The 27056-nt window shown below is 54.4% G+C and overlaps 1 protein-coding gene across 1 annotated transcript in view; it reads left to right on the top strand.

The window, feature by feature from the left end:
* CFAP46 (cilia and flagella associated protein 46) overlaps nucleotides 1-27056 on the top strand; it is an 89093-nt gene that overhangs the window by 39553 nt on the left and 22484 nt on the right. Inside the window, exons 24-40 of the mRNA XM_060034133.1 lie at nucleotides 164-326; nucleotides 2100-2184; nucleotides 4319-4457; nucleotides 4817-5000; nucleotides 7692-7866; nucleotides 8339-8541; nucleotides 9395-9640; nucleotides 10254-10403; nucleotides 15292-15440; nucleotides 16465-16563; nucleotides 17198-17330; nucleotides 18034-18180; nucleotides 19826-20026; nucleotides 20127-20233; nucleotides 21449-21625; nucleotides 22490-22625; nucleotides 26312-26500. Coding sequence (XP_059890116.1) covers nucleotides 164-326; nucleotides 2100-2184; nucleotides 4319-4457; nucleotides 4817-5000; nucleotides 7692-7866; nucleotides 8339-8541; nucleotides 9395-9640; nucleotides 10254-10403; nucleotides 15292-15440; nucleotides 16465-16563; nucleotides 17198-17330; nucleotides 18034-18180; nucleotides 19826-20026; nucleotides 20127-20233; nucleotides 21449-21625; nucleotides 22490-22625; nucleotides 26312-26500 — 2683 coding nt within the window. The remainder of the gene's footprint in view (nucleotides 1-163; nucleotides 327-2099; nucleotides 2185-4318; nucleotides 4458-4816; nucleotides 5001-7691; nucleotides 7867-8338; nucleotides 8542-9394; nucleotides 9641-10253; nucleotides 10404-15291; nucleotides 15441-16464; nucleotides 16564-17197; nucleotides 17331-18033; nucleotides 18181-19825; nucleotides 20027-20126; nucleotides 20234-21448; nucleotides 21626-22489; nucleotides 22626-26311; nucleotides 26501-27056) is intronic.

Below are 27056 nucleotides of genomic sequence, written 5' to 3' on the forward strand. Positions count from 1 at the left end.
CGTCTGAGCCAGGACGGGCCCGAGGAACGGGGAGCCGGAGCTCGTGAGCGGGTCACGGCGGGGCTGCCCTGAGCAGAGCCCGTCCTGGTCCTGCAGAGATGTCTTGGGGCCCCACCCCTCCCCTCGGCGCCTATACCTGTCCAGGTCAGACCTTCCCTTCCAGGTTTGGGGGCATCGCGGGGAGCAGCGCCCTGGTGATGCAGGCCGCCCGACACTTCTGGAACACCTGGCTGCCGCTGCTGTCCTCTGCGGTCAACAGGAAGAAGTGCAAGAGCGCCACTCAGGAGGTCATCAGCATCATCAACAAGACGGAGGCCAGAAAGCAGGTGTGCCCTGGGCCGCCTCTCGCGTCCTTCCTCCAGCACGGTGCGCGAGGCTCCCGAGGAAAGACGGGCCCCGTGGAAGCACTCAGGCAATGAACACGACGGCTGCATGGGGGACAGGGGACGCTGACACCCGTGAGATCCCAGCGGGGCAGGCGGGGCGGCTCCTGGCTGCGCTCAGGGCTCAGCTCTGTCCTCCCCCATCCCTGAGGGAACCCTAACTCAGACCTAGAAAGCGCCAGTAGGAAAGGGGAGAGGAGGGAGGGTGGGGGCGCAGACCCACTCAAGGCCCAGGGAGGTTTTGCCTGACAGTGGACAGGCATCTGGTGGGCCTCGGGGAGTGAGGCCTCCTTCCCCCTCCGCCGTCACCCAGGAGTGCGGTAGGTCGCGGCCCGGGGACCTCCCTTGATCTGAAAGAGAAAGCGTCAGTCTGTCACCTTTGAGTATCACGCTAGCTGTGAGTTTTTCATAACTTTACTGTGTTGAGGAATTTTCCCACCACTCCTAGTTTTCTGAGAGATTTTGTGATGAAACGTTTTTGGATTTTGTCACATGCCTTTTCTCCATCAGTTGAGCTGATCGTGTGGTTTTCTCTTCTGTCCTATTAAGGCGATGGGTTACACTCCTTAGGTTGGACCAGCCTTGTGTTCCTGGGACAAATCTCCCTTGGTCGTGGTGAATAATATGTTTACTGTGTTGTTGGATTTGATCTGCAATTCAGCAACTTACTCTGTTGAGAATTTTTGCATCTATATTCATAAAGGGTATTCATCTATAATTTTCTTTTCTTGTGATGTCTTTATCTGGACCCCCTATCAAAGTAATGCTAGTCTCATAGAATGAGTTAGGAAATGTTCCTTCCTCTTCAATTTTTTGAAGAGTTGAGAAGGATAAGTGTTATTCTTTTTGTTAATGTTTGGTAGAATTCACCTGGGAAGCCAGCTGGTCCAGGAATTTTCTTAACTGGAAGGTTTCTGATTACTGATTCAGTCTTTACTGTTAGAATTTTGTTGCCATTTTTTATTTCTTCTTAGGCAATTTGAGTGTTTCGAGGGATTTTTCCGTTCCTTGTAGGCGATCTCATTTGTTGGAAGACAGTTGCTAGTAGGGTTCTATTATAGTTCTTGCTATCATTGTGGGGTTGATAGTACTGTTTCCACTTTCATTTCCGAGTTTAGTTATTTGGGCTTCTTTCTTCTTTTCTTTGCCAGTCTAGCTAAAGGTTTGTCTATTTTGTTGGTCTTTGCAAAGAATCGATTTTTGGTCTCATTGATTTTGTTCCTTTTATTTTCTATGCTCTAATCCTTAACATTCCCTTCCTTCTGCTAACTTTGGATTTAGTTTGTTCTTTTTCAGGTTCCTTAAGGTGTAAACTTAGGTTGTTGGTTTGAGATCTTTCTTCCTTTTCAGTGTCGGCATTTGCAGGTGTAAACTTCCCCCTGAGCCCTGCTTTTTCGTGTCCCATAAGTTTTCCTAATGTGCTTTTGATCCTATTGACTCAAAGCTATACAACCGACTTGTCTGCTTCGTGTCATTGTAGCCGTAGACTGTGCTGCAGGGCTAGCCTGTGCGTGTGTGTGTGTTTTAAGGTAGTGAACCTTGAACTGGAGCGCCTTCTCTTACAGGGGAAATGTGATTCCACTTTTTGTGACTTAGTGTTTCAGAAATTTAGCCGCAGCTTCCGTAATTCAATGCTGAACCAAATGAAAAACAAACTGGTGAAAGAAGAAACTGCAACTTTCAAACGTCTGTACTGTTGATTTGTTTTTGCTTTAGGAAAAAGGGAAGACGCTGCTTCTGCACCAGTGGCCCACAGCCGACTTCCAAAGTGGAGGGACGATGGAAGGGTGTTTTCTCTCAGGTTTGTAGATGCAGGACAGACGGAGCCGCAGACATGAGGCCGGGCAGGGCCTGGTGTTGTTAGATCCCGAGCCTTGTGTAGAACAGGTGAAGTCGTGGCAGTGACCACGGGAAACGCCTGCTCAGCCCTGAACTCGGGCAGGCACGGTGAGGGTGAGGGCTCCTCGCGAGCAATCGGGGACCCCCACTGTAAGCATGAGGAAACCCCCCAAGCCTAGGTGGCCCCCCAGTTCAGGGCCACCCTGCGCCCTCCCAGGCAGCCTTGAAATCTAGCCTCTGGGTTTTTCTGACAGGTAAATCACACTTTTCCATTTCCATAAAAATGTGGAGATATACTTCTGCGGAAAAAAGTAGTGACCTTAATAAAATAAAACATATTGTATAATTTATTTCTAAAATAAAAAATGATTATCTGCTAAAAAATTATCATCCCTGTTAGCGTAAGGGCCACGGTGTGTACTGCAAAGCGTGCATGTGTGGATTAGAGCCGTGGCCCTGCATCAGGTGCCTCAGAGTCTACGAGAGAGAGAAACTCGATTTAAAATAGTGAACAAAGATGTGACCGTGTGTAATTAAATACTGAGTTGAACTCTAGACCCCCAGGTAAGATTGTTTGCTGGTGCCGCAGAGGGAGATGCAGACAGCAGCCCAGACCCGCAGGACTGCAAGGGCCAGCGAGGAGCCGGCTGCTTGGGGCCCCGGCACCGCCCGGAGCGCGTGGAGCCCGTGTGCGCTGTGCTCCCCGCGCTGAAACATACTCAGCTGAATGGTCTAGCAGCGTGAACAATTCAAGCCATAGGAAAAAACGGGAAAGTAGAATTGAGCGAAGCAACGCTCTGAGGAAAGACTCCTGCCTAAAGTTTAGAGTGATCAAAGAGGCACACTTTCAAAATACGTGAAAATTTAAATAATGAGAAATGAGAAAATTAAAAAGTAAACACTGGAAAAGTACTGGCATCAAATTTAGCGGCTAAATGATCCATTTCTGTAATGCACGAGCAGTTGCATTAGTCAGGCTACGAGATGCCACACTGCAGTAACAAATGGCCCCGATGGCTCAGCAGGTGAACTCGCACGGGCAGTCTCTCCCTGCTCATCCGAGGCACCGTCTGGAATTTCTGGCAAGCGGGGTTGCCACGTCCAGGGGCATGTGGCCCTGCTGCCAACCAGGGGGTGCAGAGCCCTGACTGTAAGAGCCCTCACCACCGCGGCGTGTGGTTCCGAGTTGGCCCGGCCGAGATGAGAGGAGGAAAGCACGCTATGGAACCCACGTTCCCAAGTGTCAAGACGTTGACCAGTTTATCTGGTCACGTGCCTCAATCCCCCTGCTCCTGGGCACCTGTATTCCGTCCCAGCGCTGGCAGTGGGGGGCCACGGTGAGCCCTCAGGCCCTAAGTGGTGTGAGTTGGTGCTGTCCTCTTAGCCAGCAGCCGGACAACATGCCGGCAGGATCCACGGGCGTGTTCACCCCTTTGCTATAACGATTCAAAAACGGGAAAGAGAGCTACACGGTCAACGAGGTAAAACAGGACAACGTGAGTGTCTGGCACCAGGGGCAGGGGCTCTGCTTTGCTGGACGGCGCGGCTGAGGCGGCCCCTCGAGCGGCCTGGGGAGGCTGGTGGGGAGAGGCTTCTTCTTTCCTGACGCTCCCATTGTTTATTTTTAAAATTACGGAAGAGTAACGGGAGTTTCCAAAAGGGAAGGGGCTTAGAGGACTGCGGGGCCCGAGAAAGCCTGGCGGGGTGGGGTGAGGGGCAGCTGGGGGCACCTGGTGCAGGTGAGGCAGGTGGGGGAGGGAGGACAGCAGCGCAGGTGTCGCCCGGGAGGAGGCCCTGAGCCTTCAGTCCCAAAAGGACTGATGTGTTTCCCACGATCGGGTGCTCGAGGCCCGGCCCTGGAAGGGCAGCTCTGCGTGTGTCTAAGGGACGCAGATGACGAGGTCCTGTGGCTGGATCTCCACGCGGTCCCACCTGCTGTCCGGCTCTGCGGCATGAGGCCTGGGATGTCCCAGACAGGCGGCCGTGTCCCGAGTGCTCCCTGGGGGCCTCCCGGTCCTGTGGACCCCCAGCTGCTAGCACCTCCATCCCCAGACCCCCTGACCGGCGCCCCTCCTGAGCCCCCTCTCCCACCGCAGGGGCCGAGGATGACCTGACGCTGAGGGCCGCGCTGTATGGCCTGCTGTTCCACAGCCACGCCGACCAGCATGACTGGGAGGGCTGCCTCAAGGTGCTGGACGAGGCCCTGCAGGTGCTGCCGCGGACGGCGCACCGCCTGTGAGTCCCTGAGGCCCCCCAGGGCGCCTCCCCTCCCCGCGCCTCCCCCCCGGGGTACCTTCCCCTGCAGCCCCCCAACAGGGTGGCTCCCTCCTCAGCCCCCCACTCTCCCCTTTCCCCTGGTGACTTTATTTCCCTACCAAGAAGTCAACACACGAAGGGAGGGGATTTAAGCCCAACACACACAAATGATAAACGGAAAAAGCAAAACACAGCACGACCCAAGACCCCCGAGGCGCTCAGGTCTCCCGGTTTCTCTGCGTGAGCAGGAGCGCGCAGACACTCCAGCGGGTGTGCCTTCTATACGGGGACGACCTTCACCATCCAGGCGCTAATTTCTCTCGTTTACTTTTCTTCAGCTTGATTTTCAAACATATGGTCGTGGTGAAGGCTAGACTCGGCCAGAACTTCGTGATGGAAATTCAGAGATTCAAAGACCAGAGTGAGGAGTATCTGGCGCACATGTGGCGGCGCCTGGCCCTCAACTCCACGAGTGTCCCCGGGGAGCTGACCTGCTACCTCCACGCCATCCAGGCCCTGCAGGTCTGGCTCTGACTCACCGTGTGTCTGCGGATGAAGCCCCCGGGGGTGGGAAGGTGCGGGCGGAGGGGGGGCGGTGCGGAGCCCAGCCCCTCGGGAGAACCGGAAGGAAGGGGGGGCAGCGGGACACGAGCCGGGGTGGCAGACGGAGCCTGTCCTCCCACATGAGGGACGCAGTCCTTGTGAGGCCGTGTGGGGAGGGCAGGGGGTGGGCCGCGGGGCTCTGCAGCCTCTGGGGTTTCGGGGTCTTGGGGACGGCCCCCGCCCCCGAGAAGCCAAGACACGTGTTCCTCTCGACGCGCTTGGAGATTTGGGGGAGGGCGGGCACCTTGATTTGGTGCAGAGCTTGTGGGACTTGCCTCGGGGGAAAGAAGGCCCCTTGATTGTGGGACTGAAGCCCCCAAAGACGTGCCCTGCGGCAGGCACCTGACAGGCTTTTCTGTTGAGCAGAACGTTTCCCCTTCACGGAGCAGATCCCACCGAGGTTTTCAGAGCGCTCCAGGGTCGGGGTGTCCCCAGGAAGGGGTCCGAACACAGGCTCCATCGATGGCCGTGCGGTCATGACCCATCGGTCAAGCAGAGGCCCGGGCCCACTACAAGCGGCCGTGGGTGCCCCTGCGTCTTGCGCCTGGAGCCCAGGCCAGGGTTCCTGGGGCCAGGCAGCTGTGCCGGGGGAGCAGGCGGTGCTATGGACGGGGCGGCTGCTGGCCGAGCCGAGCTGCCGGAACCCTCTGCACAGACTCCGTGGAAAGGCTCTCTGCCCCTTCCTTCCTTCGCTTCCTTTTTCTTAGGGGTACAAGGTGCTTTATAGTAAATTCACGGGGTTATGCAGCCATCATCACAATCAATTTTAGAACATTTCACCAGCCCCCCAAAACCCAGGTCCGTGGGCACTGTGTCCCTCCCCCCACCCCCGCCGGCCCCAGTGAGCCAGCGTTGCACGCATGGAGCCAGACGAGGTGGGTCCTCTGTGTCCGCTGCCCTCCCTGGACGTCTCGTCCAAGCTCCATCTGTTGAAGCGCGTGTCCGGGCTTCGCTGCTGCTGGTTGAATAGTCCTCCATCGTGTGGACGGAGGCTGCGCCGGTGGGCCTCGGCGTTGCTTCCTCTTAGGAGCTCTTGTGACTGGGCTGCTGTAGACAGCCGTGTGCGAGTGTTTGCACGGACACGTTATAGCTGTTCTCTGGGGCACATAGCTGGGAGTGAACTCCCAGGTCACGTGATGACTGTCTTTAGCTACCTGAGTCGTGGTTTGACTTGCGTTTCCCTAGTAACTAACGTAGTAACTGGCAGCATGTTTTTCCTGTGCTAATCGGCCATTTGTGCATCTTCTCTGGAGAAATGTCTACTCAAATCCTTTGCCCTTTTAAAAAAAAATTTGGTTTCTTGTCTGTTTATTGCTGCGCTGTAGGAATTGTTTATGTGTTTTGGATACGAGTCCCTTACCGGATATAAGCTTTGTGCGTATTCTCTCTCATTCTGTGGCTCGTCCGTTCAACTGCCTTCCCGCATTCTTGATGACGTCATTTGCAGCACAAAAGTTTATAATCTTGGTGACGTCCAACTTGTCTGTTTCTTCTGCTGCTTACGCGTATGGCATCGTAGCTGAGAAACCAGCGTGTAATCCAAGGTCACGCAGACTTCTACGTTTCCTTCCAAGGGTTTCATAGTTTCAGCTCTCACATTTGAGTCTTTGATCCGTCTTGAGCTCAGCCGTGTGTTTGGTGCGAGTTAGGGGTCCTGCTCCTTTCCTCGGTGTGTGGCTGCCTGCTTTCCCAGCACCGTTGTTGAAACGATGACCCTTCCCTCTTCCACCGCCCTTGTCCCCATCGTCTCTCTCGCACAGCTCTCGTCAAAGCCACCCGTGACCACATGGTCACGGTCATTCTGAGGCCCCATCCGACCCCTCCTCAGCACTCGTGGTCATCTGTCACCTGGCTTCCAGGCCCCACTGCTCAGGGCCACTCCTTCTTCCCTTCTGCCCACCTGCTAATGAGGGGGAGGACCCCACTCAGGGCTGGGATGCCCCCGCTCCCTGGTGACGTCAGGCAGTGTCCTGGGGAGAGTCCACCCTGACCTTGCGTGTCCCACCAACCGGCCCCTTCCCTCACCTCCGGCCGCGCATCCTCCTGGCATGTGAGGCGTGAGGTGTGGGGTGTGGGGCCTGGGGCCCGGCAAGCGGAAGGCAGGCTGGCTCCGCTCTCGGGGGGGCAGGGAGGGCAGCTTCCTCCCTTCGTGCAGTGATGATTGATGAGCGATACTGGGTCTGACTCGGGCTGCACACTGCACGGTGCAGCATCTTCAGTGCCCTCCGAGCCCTGTGAGCCACAGAACCGTCCATACCTCCGAGTGCCGGAGGAGACCCGGGGCTGGTGGTGGAGCGCCCGCAGAGAGCCCCTCAGGCCGGCGTCGCCCCGGAGGCGGGAGGGACACGCAGGGCCCGCGAGGGGTCCGGTGGGCAGGTGGCGGGGCGTCCACAGGGAGCAGAGGCCGGGGTCACTCGCCTGGCTCTGGTCTTGCTGCCCGCTGCACGTGGGAGGTCTTGCCGAGCCTGGTGGTCTCGTGACGGTAGAGACGGGTGAGAAGCAGCCCCTCTGTTTCTAGGAGGTGGGGGAACACAACACCTGCCGTGTGGTCCTCGGGCTGCTGAGTGGCAGGTGTGTGTCTTTACCACCCTTTTCTGTTTAATCCCAAAGAAGCCAGAGAGTGAGTGGCAGAAGGTTGACTACATCATGGAATTCAGCGAGTGGCTGTACCACAACCAGTTTCCTCTTGAAGACGTCGTCTTCCACCTGGAGTGGGCGATCGACATCCTGCTGAGGATGCGGCCCGACAGGGGCTCCCCGGAGCCGGCAGGTGCGGGAGCCGCAGGCGCGGGGGCCACAGGTGAGCGGCGCGGTGGCGGGCGGAGGGGCCGCCCGCCGTGAGGGGCTCCTGGGCTCCGCTATCCCTGCGACGCCCCTGCAGGCCAGCGCCCTGTGGGCTTGGCGAGGTCAGGGCCCTGCCTCCCCGGCTGCTGGTCCCTCCCGCTCCAGCAGAGCTCATCCACCAGGAAGGCCCAGCCCAGGCGTGATAGGGAGGTGGTGGGAGCCCAGCCAGATGGACGGAGGGAGGGGCGGCATCCCCTCACTGCCCCGAAGGTGGCTGCAGCGTCCCTGCAGGTGGGCCTGTTGTCTCCGCTGGGGGAGCCCTGGGAGGCCCGTCCCCGAGGGTGGCCCCTGTGAAGGTGGCACGCCCCTCTGGAAGAGTCTCAACCCCAGGCCGGGTGGCAGGGGCCCCTGGGGACCAGGCGGGCACAGGGGGCGGGCAGGGAGGGCACCCAGCGGCCCCTGTCTTCCAGAAGAGCAGGTGTCCACTGCGGCGGCCCCGGAGGGCCCGGGGGCTGAGGGCTCGGGGCCCCCCTCCCTGGAGAAGCTTCGGAACGTACGGCAGCTTGAGACGCTGGCCCGCGCCTACACGCTGCTGGCCCTGGTGGTGACCCCGCGCGCCGCCGGCCACCAGGACTACTGCCTCATGGCCTACACCTTTCTCCGCCGCATCTGGCAGGTGAGGCCCCGGGAACCTGCACTTGCACAGGTCCTGTGTCTCTCCCGGGACAGCGTCCCTCTCCCCTCCTTCCCAGCAGCACCCTCCCTGCTTTGGGGACTCAGGGGAGGAGGGAGGACCTCGCTGCTCCCTACGAAGTGGCCCCTCCTCCCCAAGACTCACCCCAGCGCCTTTGCCCAACCACCCGCAGAAGCCTGTCTTTCCACCGTGCTGCCACTGGGCTTCCAGAACCTTCTCTATGCCCCCTCTGCACGGCCTCCGAGCTGCCCTCCTTCCCACCACCTCTTTACGGGGCCCCCGGGGCAGCTCCTGGTCGACTCTTGTTCTCAAGGACCTCCCGCCGTCGGTGCCCGCCCAGTGGGACAGTGTCGGCAGGACAGGCCTTTCTTCTGGGGGCAGGTTTGCACCCTGCCCTCAGCCATGTGCTGGGGACAACAGGGCCATCGCCCTTTGGCAGCAGGAAGGACTGGGAAGGCCGTCCTGGGTCTTGAAGATGCCCCAGGCCACTGCCACCCACCACCCACCACGCAGCGGCTCTGCGATTCTTTGAGAACCGCTAAAAGTCACTTGAGTGTGTTCTTCATTAGAGACGTTAATTCATTTTATGGGGCTGACAAGCTCTTCGTAAGGGTCAGCTGTGCGTCCCCGCAGGCCCAGAGTCCTGGAGGAAGCCCCCCGAGGGCAGAGGAGGGCGGCCGCGTGTCCACCCGCCGAGGGGCACTGCCGCCACCTCTGCGCCGGGCGGCTCATGGCCTGGCCACTCCCTCCCAACCTGCCCTCATACCTGAGTGCGTGGGAGGAGGGGGACCCGCTTGTGTTATCAGTGTTGCGAAGTCGGATTTTCTTTTCCCAGGTTTCTTTATTAACAGCAGGAAAATCAATTTCAGAAAGTAGAATTCCAGCAGCAGCGAGTTCACATTCATTGTTGCTTCAAAAGGAGAAGGAGAAAAGCAAAGACAGAGAAAAAGACAAGGACAGAGACAAGGACAAGGGCAGAGACAAGGACAAGGACAGAGACAAGGACAAGGGCAGAGACAAGGACAAGGACAGAGACAAGGACAAGGGCAGAGACAAGGACAAGGGCAGGGCCTCGAAGCAGGTGACCGTGCCCTCCCGGTGGCCAGACTCTGCCCCAGCCGCCCTTGAGGCTCCTCGTCCCAGAGGCTGGGCCGCAGGGGGCAGAGCCGTCCCGGCTGCTCTGTCCGGTTTCTCCCCCTGGGAAGTGGAGCCAGTGGTTCTTGTCCCCCTGCCCCGGGTGTTAGGAGGTGACACGGGGAGGGTCTGGCTTCTCCCCTGTGGTCTGTCGTCTGCGTTCCCAGAGCGGGTCCCTCCCTCTGCCCAGGTGCATCTGGGCCCTGGCCATGTGGGGTGGGACAGCACCTTCTCTCCATCCACTGGGGGCCTGTGCTGCACGTCACCTTGTCACCGGAGGAATTGCCTGTCTCTGGGGCTGTGCTCACGACAGCACCCCTCCCGGCTGTCCCGCCTCACTGTCCCCACTGGGGACGCCCCCGCCTCCCTCCCCCATCACTGCTCTCCAGGAAGTGGAGACACGTGTGGGTCCGGCGTGGCTTGCCGTCGGGCTGGCAGCCCAGGGAGGGCGCCACGCACGTCCCCAGAGGCGCTGCCGACCCGTCCTTTCCCGTGGGGCCACCTGGGCGTCTGCTTCGAGCTCCACCTCCTAAAGCAGAGCCTGGCTTCCTGCTTTGCAGTTTCAAAGCCCCACTCCTGGCAAACGCCTTGAAGACGTACCCGCAAGCATAGAAGAGTGGGCTTCCTACGCTTGCCCCGAAGAAGCTATATCAGTATTTAAGCAGGATCAGAGCAACTTTGCCGTCAACCGGTCAACTCTCCAGAAGCCGGTGAGTGGACCTGAAGATGCCGTCCCAGGCCTGTGTCCGTGTCCTGCCTCCTGGCTTGTTGTCACAGCTGACGCTTTCTGGTGTGAAGTGGGACCAGAGAGGGATGCGCAGAAACAGGGCTCTGCTCAGGGAATTGTGAAGCAGGGCCTCCCGGGCATGAGCCCCCAGACCCTCCCACAGGCCCGTCCCCGGCCCCCTCCCCCTCCCCGAGCACCCGGGGACTTTTCCGCACGCATTCCCCGCACAGGTCGCACTCCTGCACGTGAACTTCAGCCATGCCTGGGAGTGCCCCACGGCTGCTGTGACCGGCACCGCAAACCAGGTGCTGAAAGCAGCACAAAGGGTTTCCTCACAGTTCTGGAGGCCACAGGTTCAAAGTCAGCATCACCGGGCCGAAGTCAAGATGTCGGCGGGGCCACATTCCCTCTGGAGGCCCCAGGGGAGGGTCCTTCCTGCCTCTTCCAGCTCCTGGGGGCTCCTGGGCTTGTGGCCGCGTCACCTCCCCCACCCCCCGCCTCCGTCGTCACGTGGCTTCTCCGCTGTGTCTGTGTCTCATCTCCCACGTACAGGGGCCCATACGATGACACGTGGGGCCCGCCTGTATCATCCAGGGCAACCTCCCCAGCTCGGCATCCTTACTTCGATCACACCTGTGCGCAGGTTCCAGGGGTAGCGCCGGGCTACTTCGGGGGCTGTTTTTCAGCCCCGCACCTGCCTGATTTCTGTGCTTGTGGAAATAGAGACTCTCGGCCTCTAACCGCCCATGGCTGGCTTCTCTCTGGAGCGCGGTGTCCGCGGGAATCCTCCGCGCTGCTTCGTGTGTCTGGTTGTGTTCACATCGTCGGTGACGAGTATTCCGTCTGGTGACTCGACCACGGCCTGTCTGTCCTTCAGCCACGGAAGGCACGGGGCTGTCTCCAGCGTGCCTGTTACAGATGTCTCAGGGCCCACGTGCCCACGTGCCTGGAGGGCACACCCGGCAGCGGCGTTTCTGGGTCACGGAGCACGTGTATCTCCAACTACAGCATGTTGACAAACCGCCTTTGGCAGTGGTCGTGCCGTGAGGCCCGCCTTCTCACCTGGCCGTCTGGGGGGCGTGGGCCTCTCACTGGGCTCAGCCGGACACTCCCTGACTACGGTGAGGCCGGACGCCTCTCAGCGCCTTTTGGCCACTTGAATGTCCTCTTTCATGGCCTGCGTGTGCAATCGGTCGCCCATATTTTATTAAGCCTCTGTCTTTACCTTGTTGAATTGAAGGAGTTCCTTATCTGTCTTGGAAAAAACACTCTGACAGTTTAGGACAGCAGGTCACCCTCCACTCTGGGCCTTGACTGTCTTGAGGTCTTCTTGTGAATACGGATTCCAAGTTTTAGTGTACGAAAAAGTATTAATCTTTCCCCTTATGACTAGTGCCTTGTTGTGTCCTGTTTAAAAAAATGTTTTCCTTCCCAAAGGTCATGAAAATGTCCTCTTATGGTATTTTCCCAAAAGCTTTATACTTCTACATGTCAGACTTAGATCCACTTGAAGTTGGTTCATGTGTGTGCTGTGAGGTGAAGGATCCGGTTCTGAGCTCTCCGATCTGGATAATCTGAATGTTCTAACACCACTCATTGAAAAATCGGTTGCCGGGCTTCTTTGCCACACTTGTCATGAATCGGGCGTCCACACCTGCACCAACACCTCACTGTCTGAGCTCCTGAGGTTCGCCACCTTGACTGCTTGGGAGAGAACATTGCCTGACCTTGTTGCTCAGGAAGGTCTTGGATGTCGTCCTTTCCATTGTCCTTGTGTCTCCACGTGTCTTTTAGAGTCCGCTTGTTGGCTTCCATTGGAAACCCTGGTGGGGTTTTGGCTGTGATTGCACTGAATCTCGAGATCAGTTTTTGGTTTGGGGGAGAACTGGCGTCTTTGCCACCTTGACTATTCCAGTCGATGAGCATGTTCTAGTTCTCTATTGACGTAGGTCTTCTGTGACTTCTCTTGATAATGGATTTGAGTTTTATGCATGGAGGTTACACACATTAGATTTATTTCTACGTATTTGATGTTTGTGCTGCTGTTATAAATATACCTCTTTGGTTTCATTTTTTTAAACTCCAGACGAAATCTAGAAATATAATTGTTTTCATCTTGACCTGGCAGCCATCAGTTTAGTTAACTTCTAGATAAGTTTGGTAATCGATCTGTAGATTCTTTGGATCTTATGTGTAAACACAGAGTCTGCATTTCGTCCGCAAATGTTTTTCCTCATTTCCGATCATTACACTTTTTATCTCCTTATTCCGCTGGCTGCCACCAGCACAGCGCTGAACAGAGATGGTGACACCTCCTTATCCTGCCCCCTGGCTTAGCAAGGGGGCTTCAGCATTTCACTCAGTGTCATCGATGTTTGCTGTAGGTGCTTATAGGTATTCTTTATTGATTAAGGAAGTTCCTTTGTTTCTATTTGCTAAGAGTTTTAATCACAAATGGCTACAGATGTTCATCAAGTATTTTTCTCCATCTATCACATAATGGCTTTTTTCTCTTTCCTTACTTTATTCCCTAATGCTTATCAGAATAATGTCAACTTGGTTGAGACATATTATTCGTTTCACTTATCATCAGATTCAACTGGCTAGTATTTTGTTCGGGGTGTTTGCCTCTGCGTTCATGAGGAAATTGGTGTTTAATTTTCCTTTCATACTACACGCTTGTCAGGAAGTGGTAAGAGGCTGCACTGACTCTGAACTGTTTTCTGCTCCCAGCACTTCTGACTGCACGTGTGCGGGTTTCCGCACAACAGCCAGTTCTCCGCTCCCCGTGGACACCAGCTGGGTGTTCCCCCATTTAACTCAGTTCTGGCACTATGTGCCATGCTCAGTGCAGGCCCCACAGGGTCAGGGCTCCATCCCTCGAGGCTGCCCCCACCAGGCGCCGGTCACAAGTGTCGGGTCCCCAGGCCACTGCACTCCATGCAGTGTGGCCATGAATCGGGTTCCCACCACCCCCTCCTCAGGTTCGATGTTTGCCATGACAGCTCCCAGACTCAGGAAAACGCTTGACTTAACTAGATCGCTGGTCTGTTACAGAGGATGTTGTAAAGGATGCAGATGAGCAGCCCGATGAGGGGGTCCATGGGGCAGGTGTGGAAGGGTCCCGAGCACGGGAGAGTCTGTCCCCGTGGAGCTGGGGTGTGCCGGGCACCACCCTTCTGGCAGGTGGACACGTTCACCAGCCCAGAAGCTCTCCAAACCCCTTCCCGCAGGGTTTCCCTGCAGGTTCCGGGACAGGGCACGGCTGATCGGCTCGCGGGCTGTTGGGAATTAACTCAGCCTCCAGCCCCTCCCCCCGCCCCAGATGTCGGGACGGGGCTGAGGGTTCCACTCTCCCATCATGTGGTTGGTTCCTCCGACCGCCAGCCCCCATCCTGAAGCTCTGTAGGGATGGCCAGGAGTCACCTTGCGAGTGTAAACTCAGGTGTGGGTGAAAGGGGCTTGTGAACCACCAAATCCCAAGGGTTGTAGGAGCTCAGTGCCAGGAACCAAGAACAAAGACCAGAGGTAAGTGTCTCATTATATCACAATATCACACTGACCTTTTAGTCAATTAGAGAGTGTTCCCTTTTTGAACTCTTCTTGGGAAGAATTTGTATAAGATTAGCTGTTATTTCTTCCTTAAACGTTTGGAAGAATTCCCTGGTGAAGACTTCTGGGCCTGGATCTATTTGAGAAGATTTTCAAATGTGGATCCAATTTACTTAATAGTTACAGAACGCTTCAGATTTTATAATTTCTTTGTAATGTTGGTGGGTTGTGTTTTTCTAGGATGTTTCCAGTTAATATAAAATTTTTAATTTATTGGCATAATGTGGTTCTTACTATCCTTTTTTTTTTTTTTTTTTTTGCGGTACGCGGGCCTCTCACTGCTGTGGCCTCTCCCGCCGTGGAGCACAGGCTCCGGACGCGCAGGCTCAGCGGCCATGGCTCACGGGCGCAGCCGCTCCGTGGCATGTGGGATCCCCCCGGACTGGGGCACGAACCTGTGTCCCCTGCATCGGCAGGCAGACTCTCAACCACTGCGCCACCAGGGAAGCCCCTTAATACCCTATTATCATCTTTTAGTGTCGGCCTCACCAGGGATGATCAGTTATTAGTCTCTCAAAAAAACACACGCTTTCCAGGCCACCCAAATGCCACTGGGCTGGGACGTAACCCCTGACAGGGCTGTTTTATTTCGTTGCCCTTGAGCCTCAGGTGCGGGCTTTGGGGACCCAGTCGGGGCACTAGCCTTCAGTGGGCCCTCAACTCCACCTGCAAAGGAAGAGTCACAGGTGCTGTTCAGGCTCTCAGCTGCCTCTTCTGTCAGCAGACATCCCAGGACACATGTATCCCAAGGTGCCAGGTTCACATCTCTCGATTCACATCTTCTTCCATGTCTCGGCCCAGTCATTTTTGCCTGCATTGTTCACTCTTCAGTGCTTTTAAGCAGATTTTTAAAATAGCTCATCCAACCTCTCTAATTTTCTACTGAGAATATCAAACCTAGCGTGACATTATAAGGAGTATTAGTTCGTCTCTGTCTGTATTGAATTCGAAAGCAGTTGTATGTGTATATAAAGAAATGAAACAAAGACCTTAATTTGAATGAAAGCAGGTGGGTTTTTCTTGTGAGCGTCTTCATACTCGGGTGCTGGAGGTTCCAGGAGGTTGCACACGCAAGCTGAAAGCCATTCACTGAAGGGCAGGAGGCAGAGAGCACATCACTCCTTCCCTCAACAGACACTAGTTCAGCCCCTGTGCACGTGACGCTGTGTGCACAGAGTTTCTGGAGGGAAGACCCTGTGAGCTGGCGGCCCACCCTTCCCCCGTCTTTGACCTTACATGTTTGCTGTGTATTGATGTAGACGTACAGTTTATATTATCTGGACCACTTGGTCGAGGCCCTGCAGAAGATGTTCCTTCATGAGCTCACCATCCCGGTCCTGCAGTTGGAGGTACTCATTGCAGCCTCCGTGGTCGACAGCAAGAGCCTCAAGGACCTCTACCACCTCCGGTTGGTACCACCTGCTTTATTTTGGGGGGAGCTGGGAGACATTTAAGTGGCTAAAGTGAATATTTCCCAAAGCAATATAAAACCAAACAAGATTTTAAAATATTAATTCTGTAGCTGACGATTTATATAAATAATAAAGTCCCTACGATTTGTAAGGCCAAATAAATCAGAATACTTAAACATAAAAATAGTATTTTTAGTTTTAAAATTTCTGCCTGGTTCTTAAGAGAATATGATTATTCCAAGGAAATACACACTGAAGTAGAATAAGTAGAAAAAAGGAGCATTTTTGTGTCTCCAACTTACTCTCAGATAGTTCAGGAAAACATTTGATATATATAAATTTAATAGAAAATTTATGTGTAAATAAGTTTTAATTATTTCCTGAACTATATATGAAAGTTTATATATAGTTCAGGAAATAATTTTTATATATACAATTTCTATATTTTTATAAAGTTTTATATAAAATTTTAATAGATCTTTACATATATAAAATTGAGAGAGAGAGAGAGAGAGAACCTGGGTGGTGAAGGATGTAGTAATTCTTTGTAGTGTTTGTGTAACTTTTCTGGAAACTTGGAATCATTTCACAATACAACTGTTTTACACAAGAATCAAAGCAGAGCTTGTTTGCTTAAAGTTGTAACGGGCCAGAGCCCCACCCACTGCACCTTGTCTTGACCTCGAAAGATGACCCTGAGGCTATAAATGCGTGTGGAGTAAAGTTCATGAATGAATGGAGTAAAAAAGTTCATGAATGAATGGAGTAAAGTTCATGAATGAATGGAGTAAAGTTCATGAATGCGTGTGGAGTACAGTTCATGAATGAGTGTAGAAACGTGCTCCAGCTGGAACTTGATAGAGCCGTCTGTTATGTTTCCCTAGTAATCTGGCTTAGCTTTACAAATTATAGAAAATAGCCTCAGATTATCCATTCCTTTTCCCGTTTACCAACTTGTATCAAGTTGGCTGAGCCCAGGGCAGCCCGACTCAGGGCGGACGCTCCTCTCGCCCCCCCCAGACTTGCCCTAGTTTGTTCTGATTTGAAGTTGAGGGAAGCAGCCACTTTCCACGAGGAGGTGGTCGGGCACGCCTACATCTGCGACGTGGAGCAGGTGAGGTAAGTCAGCCGAGCCGCGGAGCTCCGCCTGCTGCCGTGCCGCTCAGGCACCGGCCCTGCTCTCGGCCACGTCTCCTCGAGCCCCAGGCCCCGTCTCCCACCACGGCTGGGCAGCAGGGGCAGTTCACTCCTCACTTGCCCTCCCGTGTGTGGGCGTCTCCCGGGCTGGGGCCGCGTGGCGGAGGGACACAGCACACCAGGCGTGTGCAGGGGGCCAGGGGGAGCGGGACGGGTGAAGGAGGCGGCGTCCTGAGGGCACACGGGGAAGGAGGGTCCCACAAGAAGCAGGGGCCGGGCAGGGGCCTCTGCGGGCTGCCTTTCCAGATGGGGTGGAGTTCTGGCCTGGATGTAAGTTTGAGATGCATGCTAGACATCCAGGTCGGGATGTCAGACGAGTAGCTGGATGCATGAGCCTGGAGTCTGGAAGAGAGAACGGGCTAGGAGTGCAGATTTGGGAGTCATGTATGCTGCTAAGCCATGGGAATTAAAAAAAATCTCCGTAAACACGTGAGTGGATAGCGGCTTCTTGGAGCTTCATTTGTATTTCTTTGATTCCTACTGAAACTGAACATTTTCAGGAGTCTCTGGCCATGGTATTTCTTCCTTGGCATAATGCCTGTTTTACTTATATTAGCTGCAGAAAAGAAATTGCCTTGAAAAGGGAGAAAAATAAGGAACCTCTATTAGAAGAAAGTCTGCCAACACTGAGGGAGCCCCCCACTCCAGCCCAGCAAGCAGAGATGAAGCGCCGCGTAGCAAAGGATAAGGTAGCCTCTCTCTGCAGAAGCACCTCGGTTCCTAGCCCAGCGGGGGCAGTGACAGGTCCCGCGCCAGCCAGTAAGCTCGGACTTGTCTTAACTGCCTGCTGCCTCCAAATCCTGGTGCGGGGTTTCCTGGGAAATCCAGGGACTGATGGGATGTGTCCCCTCCCTGCGGGCCCTGGAAGTCCCCAGGGAAGACGGGACTGCAGGGCCTGAGCTGCAGTTCAGAGAGGCCGGGCTGGGAGTAGCGGGTGCCCCCCCGGGAGAGCTACCGCACCAACCAGAAGGGGGAAAGGCCGAGGCCCTCGCAGGCCTGAGCGCCCACCGGCCTGCCCCCGACCCCGTCCGGTGGTGGGCTCGCCTCATATGGGCTCGCCCGTAAAGGAAATAACCATCCCCACCCCATGCTCCGAGGTCATGAGCACTTGTTACCATGGGAGTGCCACACCTGGGACTCCCTTCGTGGTGGGGGATGGCCGGGACCCGGAGTGCACAGAGCCCTCCTGCAGGACAGGCCAGGCGAGCCACCTGCACCCGGGACTGCTTGGTGGGCCTGGTGGGTGAGGAGAGACAGACTTCCCGGGGGACAGCCCGGCCACGGGCACTGGAGTGGGGGCTGGGCTTGGCGGGTGTGGGGCCGGTGGGGAACCTCGCTCGACAGCATGGGCCCTGCACCCACGCAGCACCGGAGGGCCTGCATGTCTTACAGACTTTGAAGATAGACGGAGAGACCGGCAGGGGCCTGGATGGAATGTCCTTCCCGCAGCTGTGGACCCTCAAGGCTGAAGTCCTGCTGGAGATGGACCTGTGCCAGCCTGCCCGGCTGCTCCTGTCAGAGGCGTACCTGGCCTTCCAGGTGAGGCCACACCTGCCCGGCCCACTGCACCTGTGGGGCCTCTTCCCCCGAGTGGCAGCCCCCCAGCTCCGTGCCCCCGCTGAGACCCTTCTCTCTGGGAGGCAGGGACCTGTCTGTGCTGAAGCCTGTTCTAGAGCACCCGTCCCACTCCCACGTGCAGATCCAGCTCTGCCGGAGGTCTGTCCTTCACGTCCTTTGTCTGTCGGCTCCTCTGGTTTCTCGAGCTCCTTCATCAGAGTGTGGTAGAGCCTCTTTCTCCTCCTGGGCTGGGGGGCCCCTTCTGTTTGTGAGCCGGCCTCCCGATGTGCGTGTGGATGGGCGCCCCTGGCGAGGCCGAGGGCTTCGGTCTTGTTCCGAGAGGCAGATAGATAGATGGGGCCCCGGGGCCCCGACCCGCTTGGCTGCTTTGTTGCCGCTCCTCGGTGTGGGCCCTGCAGGTGTCTGTGGCATCTCCGGGGTCTCACTGGAAGCCTGGGGTTCACCCGGCCTCCTCAGAAAGGCTTGACTCCAGCCTGGACGCTCAGATCTCAGCTCAGCCCCTCAGGCCCCCACTACTGTCTGCTGGGTTTCTTGAGCCTGCTCTGCCCCTGAGAACAGGTCTTTGGACCCTCCCCTGGCCCCGCCCCCTCCAGTGCCAACTTCGGGAAGCCCCAGGCTCCTGCCTCCTCCCCCAGCTCAGATGTGGCTTTCTTCCTGGGCTCTGTCCCCCGTGAGGACAGACGCCCTCGGGAAAAACCCCGGACAGAGCGGAGCCACCCGTGTGTGCGTCTCTCCCTCCCCAGAGGTGGTAGCTCAGCTGCAGCGTCAGCGGCTCCCAGGGCCTCAGACGGACGCTTCTGTCTCCGGGCGGGTTCAGAATTGTTCCCTGGGAGGGCGGGGCCCAGCTACAGAGCCACACAGGCTGACACTTTCTTTGCAGAGGAACTCCAGAGAGAGAAGCACCCCTAATAAAGGCACAAAAAATTCACAGCCTTGGGAGGTTCAGCTCTCTGTCTTAGGCAGGGGGACAGGTGTGTGCAGACCAGACTCAAGAGGGAGCGTGGCCTGGGAAGGGACCGAGAAGGCCGTGCGGCTGCTGAAGGGAAGCGGCCAGGGTGGGCCCTGGGGGGTTGCAGAGGAGCACAGGCACGGAGGGGCTCCCGGGGGCCAGGAGTGGGGACCAGAGGGCGGACAGGTGGCCTAAGGAGGTGGGGGGCTGTGAGCCGACACCCACATGCCACAGGCGCCGCAGTCCCGTCTCCTGGCCTGTGGCCGTGCATCCGTGACCCTCCCTGTCAGCCTCCCCCAGACTCACGGAAGAGTCATCCACGCGCTGCCCTCACCTCCACCTGGCCGCCACCCGACCCTCCTGCTGCCAGGAGCGGGCTTTCCAGGGCTGTCAGTGCTTTCCAGAGTCAGGGGAGTAGGTTTTAACACACACACAGGCATCAAGCCCAGGCCCTGCGCCCTCACACTGCAGGCATGTCTCCAGACAAGAGCTCAGACAGTGTGTGCAGAGGCCTGGTGCCACGGCTGCCGTCTCTCTCTCTCTCTCTGTCTCAGTTTCTCTGTCTCTCTGTCTCTCTATCTCTTTGTCTCTGTCTCTCTCTCGCTCACTCTCCCCCCGCCACTCCCCATCCTGTCTCAACACGCACCTCTTTTTTAGGAGCTCGACGATCCTTGTGCAGAATCGAAATGCCTGCACCTGTTGGCACGGTTGGCAAACAAGGAAAAGAAGTACGGCCAAGCTAGGAAGATGGCCGAGAGGGCCCAGCACCTGGGGGGCAGTGAGCAGTTCTGGTACGAGTCCACCCTGACCCTGGCGGACACACTCCTGTCCACCGAGAACGAGAGGAGAGAGGCAGTGGTGAGGGGCCGGCCACGTGCCCGCCCGGCGGTGCAGCCTGCGGCGGGGGGGAGGGGGCGGAACAGCGGGGGCCGCCGTGACCCTGCTGGGCCTGCCTCAGGTCTGCCAGCTGTTCCAGAAGCTCATAGATACCTTCAACGTTCTTAAGAAGGAGAGACCGAACCAAATGCCCATATTGGAATTCATGACCACAGACCTAGAAGCCAGGTAATTTTTTGTAAGAAAAAATGTTAATCGGGCTTTCCTGGTGGCGCAGTGGTTGAGAGTCCGCCTGCCGATGCAGGGGACACGGGTTCGTGCCCCAGTCCGGGAAGATCCCACGTGCCGCGGAGCGGCTGGGCCCGTGAGCCATGGCCGCTGAGCCTGCGCGTCCGGAGCCTGTGCTCCGCAACGGGAGAGGCCACAGCAGTGAGAGGCCCGCGTACCGCAAAAAAAAAAAATGTTAATCAACGTGAAAATAGTGGTTTACTTTTTTCCATCTATTAACTTTTAAGCCAAATTTCAAGCCTACGAAGTTCAGAGACTCCCAGGACAGGGCCCTGTGCCCACAGCGTCCGTCCGCATCCCTTCCCGGCCGCAGGCATTTCTCTCGGGAGGGGGCGGGTGGCCTTGTGTGTCCCGTGGATTCTCAGCTCCCCTGGAAGTGGCTCCGTCTCCGGGAAGCCTCTAAGGCTGGGGCAGGCCCGGCCTCTCCCCTCCCCACGTTGCCAGGCGGTCAGACGTCCTCCTGGGGTCTGTTGGTCTGTCTGCTCCTCTGCTCATCAGCTTTCAGATCAGCAACTTATCTTCGAGCCATCCTCCTGGTCGTTTATCTTCTCCCAGAGAGTGGTTTCCTCGCGGTTTCAGCACGGACGTTCGTGGGTGCCTTTCTCGTAGCTGCGCGAAGCCGCGAGGTCTGTCTCCTGAGTTGGGTTTGCAGATTCCAGCTGGATCCGCCTTCTCAGCGCATCTTCTGCTTCACTGACCAGAGAACTGTGGATTTCGCCCGATTTTGGTTTTCTGTATTCTCTCTTGGTCTTTGCTGAGTTCTTCCTGTGCTGGGAGAGGGCTTGTTCTGTCGTGGCTGTTCTGTCTCTCCCTCTGGGATGGGTTCCGTGGCCCCTGTGCTCTGTCTCTGCCCCTAGCAGAGGCACCTCTGACGCCCCCTGCAGCAGCCTGCTGGTGTGACCTGTGAACGGATTCCATTTCCAGTGGGTTTTCTTTTCTGCCCCTGAGTGTTTTAAGAGAGGGGTGGGGTGGGGAGTTGTTACTTTCTAATTTTATGGCATTGTGACCAAAGAACCTGCGTGTCTTGTAGGATTTCTGGTGTCAAGAAACGCTGGGGAAAGTGTTTCTCCCTGCGCCCAGAGGGAAGCTAGAGGTGGGTGGTGGCCTTGACCACGAGTCTCAGGGGAGCGCCTCCCCGCCCCGCCCCCCCCTCAGGTGTGTGAGCCTCCAGCTCCAAGCCGCCCAGGAGCCGGGGGACTCTGAGCCCTTCCAGAACTCAGCTCTGCTGATGGAAATGGAAAATCGCTTGCTGGAAATGGAGGAGAAGTTTACCAGCATTGGCCACAAGGAGAAGTGTGTGGACATCAAGCTGGAGCGCGCCAAGATGAAGAGGTGGGTGGGCCCACGCCCCCTCCCGGCCCTCCGCAGCGCTTCCCTGCTTCCCCCACGCGCCCGGCTTTCCTCCCGGGCCACCCCCGCTGGCCGCCAGCAGGGCCTCCCTACGGCTTGGCTTGGCCGCGGGGTTCCGCGACCCTCCCCCAGAGACACGTACTGGGGTCCGCAGCCTCTGGGGGGCGTCCGCCCACGTCGTCCCGGCCCAGCCCTGGCCCCAGGCGCGCGCGTCTTCCCACGACCATACGGGCGCGGACACGCGTGTGCACACGCGGCCACACGCACGTCACCTCGGGAGGCCCGGGCGCTGCCCCCGCTCCAGCGGGCCGACAACCCTCCCACGTGACGCTCCCCTGTCCCCGCACCCCGCCCAGGGCCCCCCCGCGGTCGGGGCCACGCAAGCGTCCAAGACACAACAAGCAAACCAAGGGCAGGGTATTACAAACAGCCTTTATGCGGGAAAAGCAACCTGACGCCTGTGAAACCCAACCTAACACAATATTATCATAGAAGCAGTATATGTACAACTTTAAAAAATGCAAAAAAACACAGGAAAATTAGGGGTTTAAACCAGCACAGCTAATATTGTGGCATTGCTTCCCCTGATGTATCAGCACGAGTTTAGTTATGAGCATAGTGTCATGCTGTGCTTACTGCATTCCTCCAGATCGCTCCTGTTTTTTTATTTTTTTCTGAGATATATTGAGAATATATTTCCAGGTAGAACATCTAATTATAAAATTTAAAGGACCAATAAAATATGCGTCATAGTTACGAGAAAGCCACAGCTACACATTTTGTTAGTACTGATGGCGCAATGCTTTGCCGTTTTTGTTCTAAGTTCCACTCTTCCGTCCAATAAAGGTTATCTGCCCAAAACGAGAAAGACGCGGAACAGAAGACTGCGTGTTACTTGGAGGCATACGACCTGGTCCAGAGAGCTGCTGCCGAAGAGGAAGAGCTATTTCACCGTATTCAGGGCTTACTGTCCCTTCAGGGTGTAAGTGTGTTATGTGATTTTTACCTCAATTTTAAAAAACCTAGAAAGCTATGGAGGAAACGCCCAAATGTTTGGAAAGTAAGTAGCGTACATCAAAATAACTATGGGCCAGAGAAGAAATCAAAAGGGAAATTATTTTGAACTGCAGTGCTGCAGGGGGCGCATATCCAAATGTTTAAGATATCTCTAATGCAATACTTAGGGGAAATTTTGTGGCACTAAACACCTGTATGAGAAGAGAAAAAGATCCCAAATCAATGATCTCACCACCCTCTGCAATGTGAAAGGAGAAAAAGCAAATCAAACTCAAAATAAGTAGAAGAAATTGAAGATCACAGTACAAAGCAATGAAATAGAAATAAGTAGAAGAAAGGAAATTGAAGATCACAGTACAAAGCAATGAAATAGAAATAAGTAGAAGAAAGGAAATTGAAGATCACAGTACAAAGCAATGAAATAGAAAACACAAAAATTAAAAAGAAAATCAATAAAGCCAAAAGCTGTCTCTTTAAGAAGATCTGTAAAGTGATAAACTTGTAGCCAGACTGATCAAAAAAAAAAAAAAAGAGAGAGAGAGAGAGAGAGGACATAAATAAGCAATATCAGAAATAAGAGCTGTGACATCACCACAGACTCTACACACATTAAAAAGATAATAAGGGAGTATCATGAGCAACTCTATGCCAAAATATATTTGACAATTAGATGAAATGGATGGAAAATGGCTTGGAAGACACAAACTACCAAAGCTCACTCAAAAAGAAACAGAAACTGAATAGCCCTCTGTCTACTAAATAAATCGAATTTGTAGTTCAAAGATTTTCCACAAAGAAAATGTCAGACTCATATGGCTTTACTGGTGAATCCCACCAAACATTTAAGGAAAATTAATACCAGTTCTGCACAAACTCTTTGAGAAAATTGAAAAGGAGGGAATACATCCCAACTCTTCTATGAGGCTGACACCAAAACAAGGTAAAGATATTAAAAAAAAAAAAAAACAACCTACAGGCCATTGTTCTTCATGAATATAGATGGAAAAATTTTAAACAGAATTTAGAAAATTAAGTCCAACAATGTATAAAAAGGGTTATATACCAAGTTGAGGTTATCCCAGGACTTGTTTAACATTCAAAAATCAATCAATTTTGTTCACCGTATATTTGTTTAGAATTTTCTTTTTTTTAAAAATTAATTTATTTATTTTTGCTGTGTTGGGTCCTTGTTTCTGTGCGAGGGCTTTCTCTAGTTGCGGCGAGTGGGGGCCACTCTGCATCACGGTGCGCGGGCCTCTCACCGTCGCGGCCTCTCTTGTTGCAGAGCACAAGCTCCAGACGTGCAAGCTCAGTAGTTGTGGCTCACGGGCTCAGTAGTTGTGGTGCACGGGCCTAGTTGCTCTGCGGCATGTGGGATCTTCCCAGACCAGGGCCCGAACCCATGTCCCCTGCATTGGCAGGCAGACTGTCAACCACTGCACCACCAGGGAAGCCCTCACCATATATTTTTAAAAATTAAAAATAAATGATCATCTTAATAGATGCAGGAAAAGCATTTGGCAAGATCCAACATCCATTTCTGATTAAAAAAAAAAAAACTCTTAGCAAAGTATTAATAGAAGTGATCTTCCTCAATCTGATAAAGGGCATCTATGAAAAGAACTAGAGCTCACATGTTGAAAGACTGAATGCTTTCCCCTTAGGTGAGGAAAAAGACAGCAATGCGTCCTGCACCACTTTGATGCAGAATTTTATTAGAGTTCTAGCCAATTCAACAAAGCGAGAAAAAGAAATTAAAGGCGTCCAGACTGGAAAGGAAGAAGTAAAACTGTCTTTGTTCACAGCTAACGTGGCCATCTGTATAGAGAATCCTGTGTAACCTACAAAATAGTAAAGCTGTTAGTACTAAGGAATGAGCTCAGTAAGGTTGCAGGATACAAGAACAATATACAAATATTATTGTGTATTTCCATGTACTAGGAATGATCAATTGGATATTAAAAATTTTAAAACAACACCATTTATGACAGCATAAATATGAACTTTGACAAAAAAGTGAAAACTCGTACCCCGAGAACTACAAAACATTGCTGAGAAAAATTAAACAATACCTAGATAAATGGAAAGATATATCAAGTGCATGGCTCAGAAAACTTGACGTTATTAAGATGTCAGTTCCCCCCTAAATTATCTGCAATCCTGATCAAGATACTGCAGGGTTTGTTTGTTTTTTAGAAATTGACAAAGTGATTTTTAAATTTATATGGAATTTCAAAAGACCTAACATAGCCAACACAACTTTGAAAAAGAAGAACAAAGTCGGAGGACTGACACCACCTGATTTTGACTCACTATAAAAGCTACAGGAACTGAGACAGTGTGGTTTTAGGGTTAAAAATACACAGACATCAGTGGAACGTAATAGAGAATCCAGAAATAGATACACGCACAGAGACAGAAAACTGACTTTCAGCAAAGGTGCAGAGAGTTCAGTGAACAAAGTCCCATCTTTAGAACAGTGGTGCTGGAGCAACTGGACGTCCGCATCCAAAAAATAAACTTCAATTCTTACCTCACACCATATGTAAAAATTAACTCAAAAATGGATCATAGGCCTAAATGTAAGAGCTAAAACTATCAAACTTCTAGAAGAAAACAGGAAAATACCTTTGCGGCCTTAGGTTTAGCAAAGCTTTCTTACGTGTGACACCAAAAGTGTGGTCCATCAAACAATAAATGTATAAATTGGACGCTGCTCTTCAAAAGACACTAGTAAGAGAACGAATAGACACGTCGATGACGGGGAGAAAATGTTTGCAAATCATTTATCTGACAAATGTCCTGTCTCCAGAGTATACAAAGGACTTTCAGAACTTAGTAAGACATAAACAACCCAATAAAAACAGACCAAACGTTTGAACAGACATTTCTCCTAAGAAAATATGTGGATGGTAGATAATCAGGTGAAAAGATGGCCAACGTTATTAGTGAGTCAGGGGAACGCCGATTATAACCACAGTGAAAAACCGCCGCACACCTGTTAACATGGTTACAACTTGAAGGACCGACCACACTGAATATTAGAACAGCCTGAGGAACTGGGACTCTCCTACGCTGCCCGTGGGGACACAACGTGTGCAGCCACCTTGGGAGGTGGTTTGGCAGCTTCCTGAAGAGTTAAGCACAGGCCCGCCGTATGCCCCAGCCGTCCCGCTCCTAGCTGTTTACGCAAGAGACGTGAAAGCACGTGTTCGCACACACACGTGTGCACGAATGCTCACAGCAGTGGCATTTGTAACAGCCCCAGACTGTGAGTGGGTAAGCACACTGGCACATCGACACGACAGAACACTGCTCAGCCGCACGAAGGGGTTAACATACAGGCAGCAACGTGGATGGACCCTAACGTAACCACGCCGAGTGAAGCTCGCCAGGCAGAGAGTACCTGCTATACGATTCCATTCGTGTGAAACCCGAGAAAGTGCAAGCTAACTTGTAGACCCAGGAAGTAGCCACATGTTTGCCTGAGAAGGAGGAGGTTGAGTCGGAGGGGGCAGGGGGTTTGGGGGCGAGGGTGCAGCCGCCATCTTCGTGCGTATCCGTACGTCGGCACGCGCGCGCCCGTCGGGGCTGACTGGGTGGAGGCGGAGCCTTGGCGGGAGCGCCCGTGACTGCCTGCGCGCGTCTCAGTTGCAGCACGTCAGCACCCCTCTGGGGAGGAGGCTGGCGCACCTCAAGCTCAGCCTCGTGGAGGTGTGTCTGGACACTCTCCAGCGCACGTGGGAGGAGACCCTGGAGCGGCAGCTGGAGCAGGGCTCGGTGGACAAGCTGCTGGCCGACTACCTGCAGAGCCCCAGTGACTACACTTCTGTCGGCCTGGTAACCGTCCACGGACACTCACCAGTCCCCCGGGGCCCCCACCAACGGGGGCTGTCATGCTGCGGTGGGGCCTCCACCTCCGTGTGCCTGAAGTGCAGACCAGCCAGTGGGAGTCCAGGAGGCCAGGTTTCACAGGCCTCCCCCTGAGGTCTCTGAACCCTCAGAGTGGGTTCCCTGACCCCGCAGCTCCCGGCAGGTCCCAGCAGCCCCCAGCAGCTCGGTGGGCCTCAGAAAGGCCCCGTCTAACTGGCTAATGAAAGCGGGGTCGTACTTAGGGGGAGACCCCCTGTGCACAGACGGCTTCCCTTCCCAAGGCGCGAGTTTGCTCTGACGGTCATGTCGTCACAGTAAGGAGTCCATAAAGGTCAGCTGCAGTCTGTTGAGAAAATAAGTTACATTTGCAAAATATTTGTTTTAGGGAAACATGTCCTGGCATTTTAGACGTTGTCTTAGATTTCATGAAGTATGAATCAAATAATTTGATGTAACTCTAAATGGATCAAATTAGTCCTGAAATGGAGCTGCATACAAACTCATGTCCCTGTCAGTCAGCCCC

The sequence above is a fragment of the Delphinus delphis genome, chromosome 16 (assembly GCF_949987515.2).
Source record: "Delphinus delphis chromosome 16, mDelDel1.2, whole genome shotgun sequence".
Taxonomy (NCBI): Eukaryota; Metazoa; Chordata; class Mammalia; order Artiodactyla; family Delphinidae; genus Delphinus; species Delphinus delphis.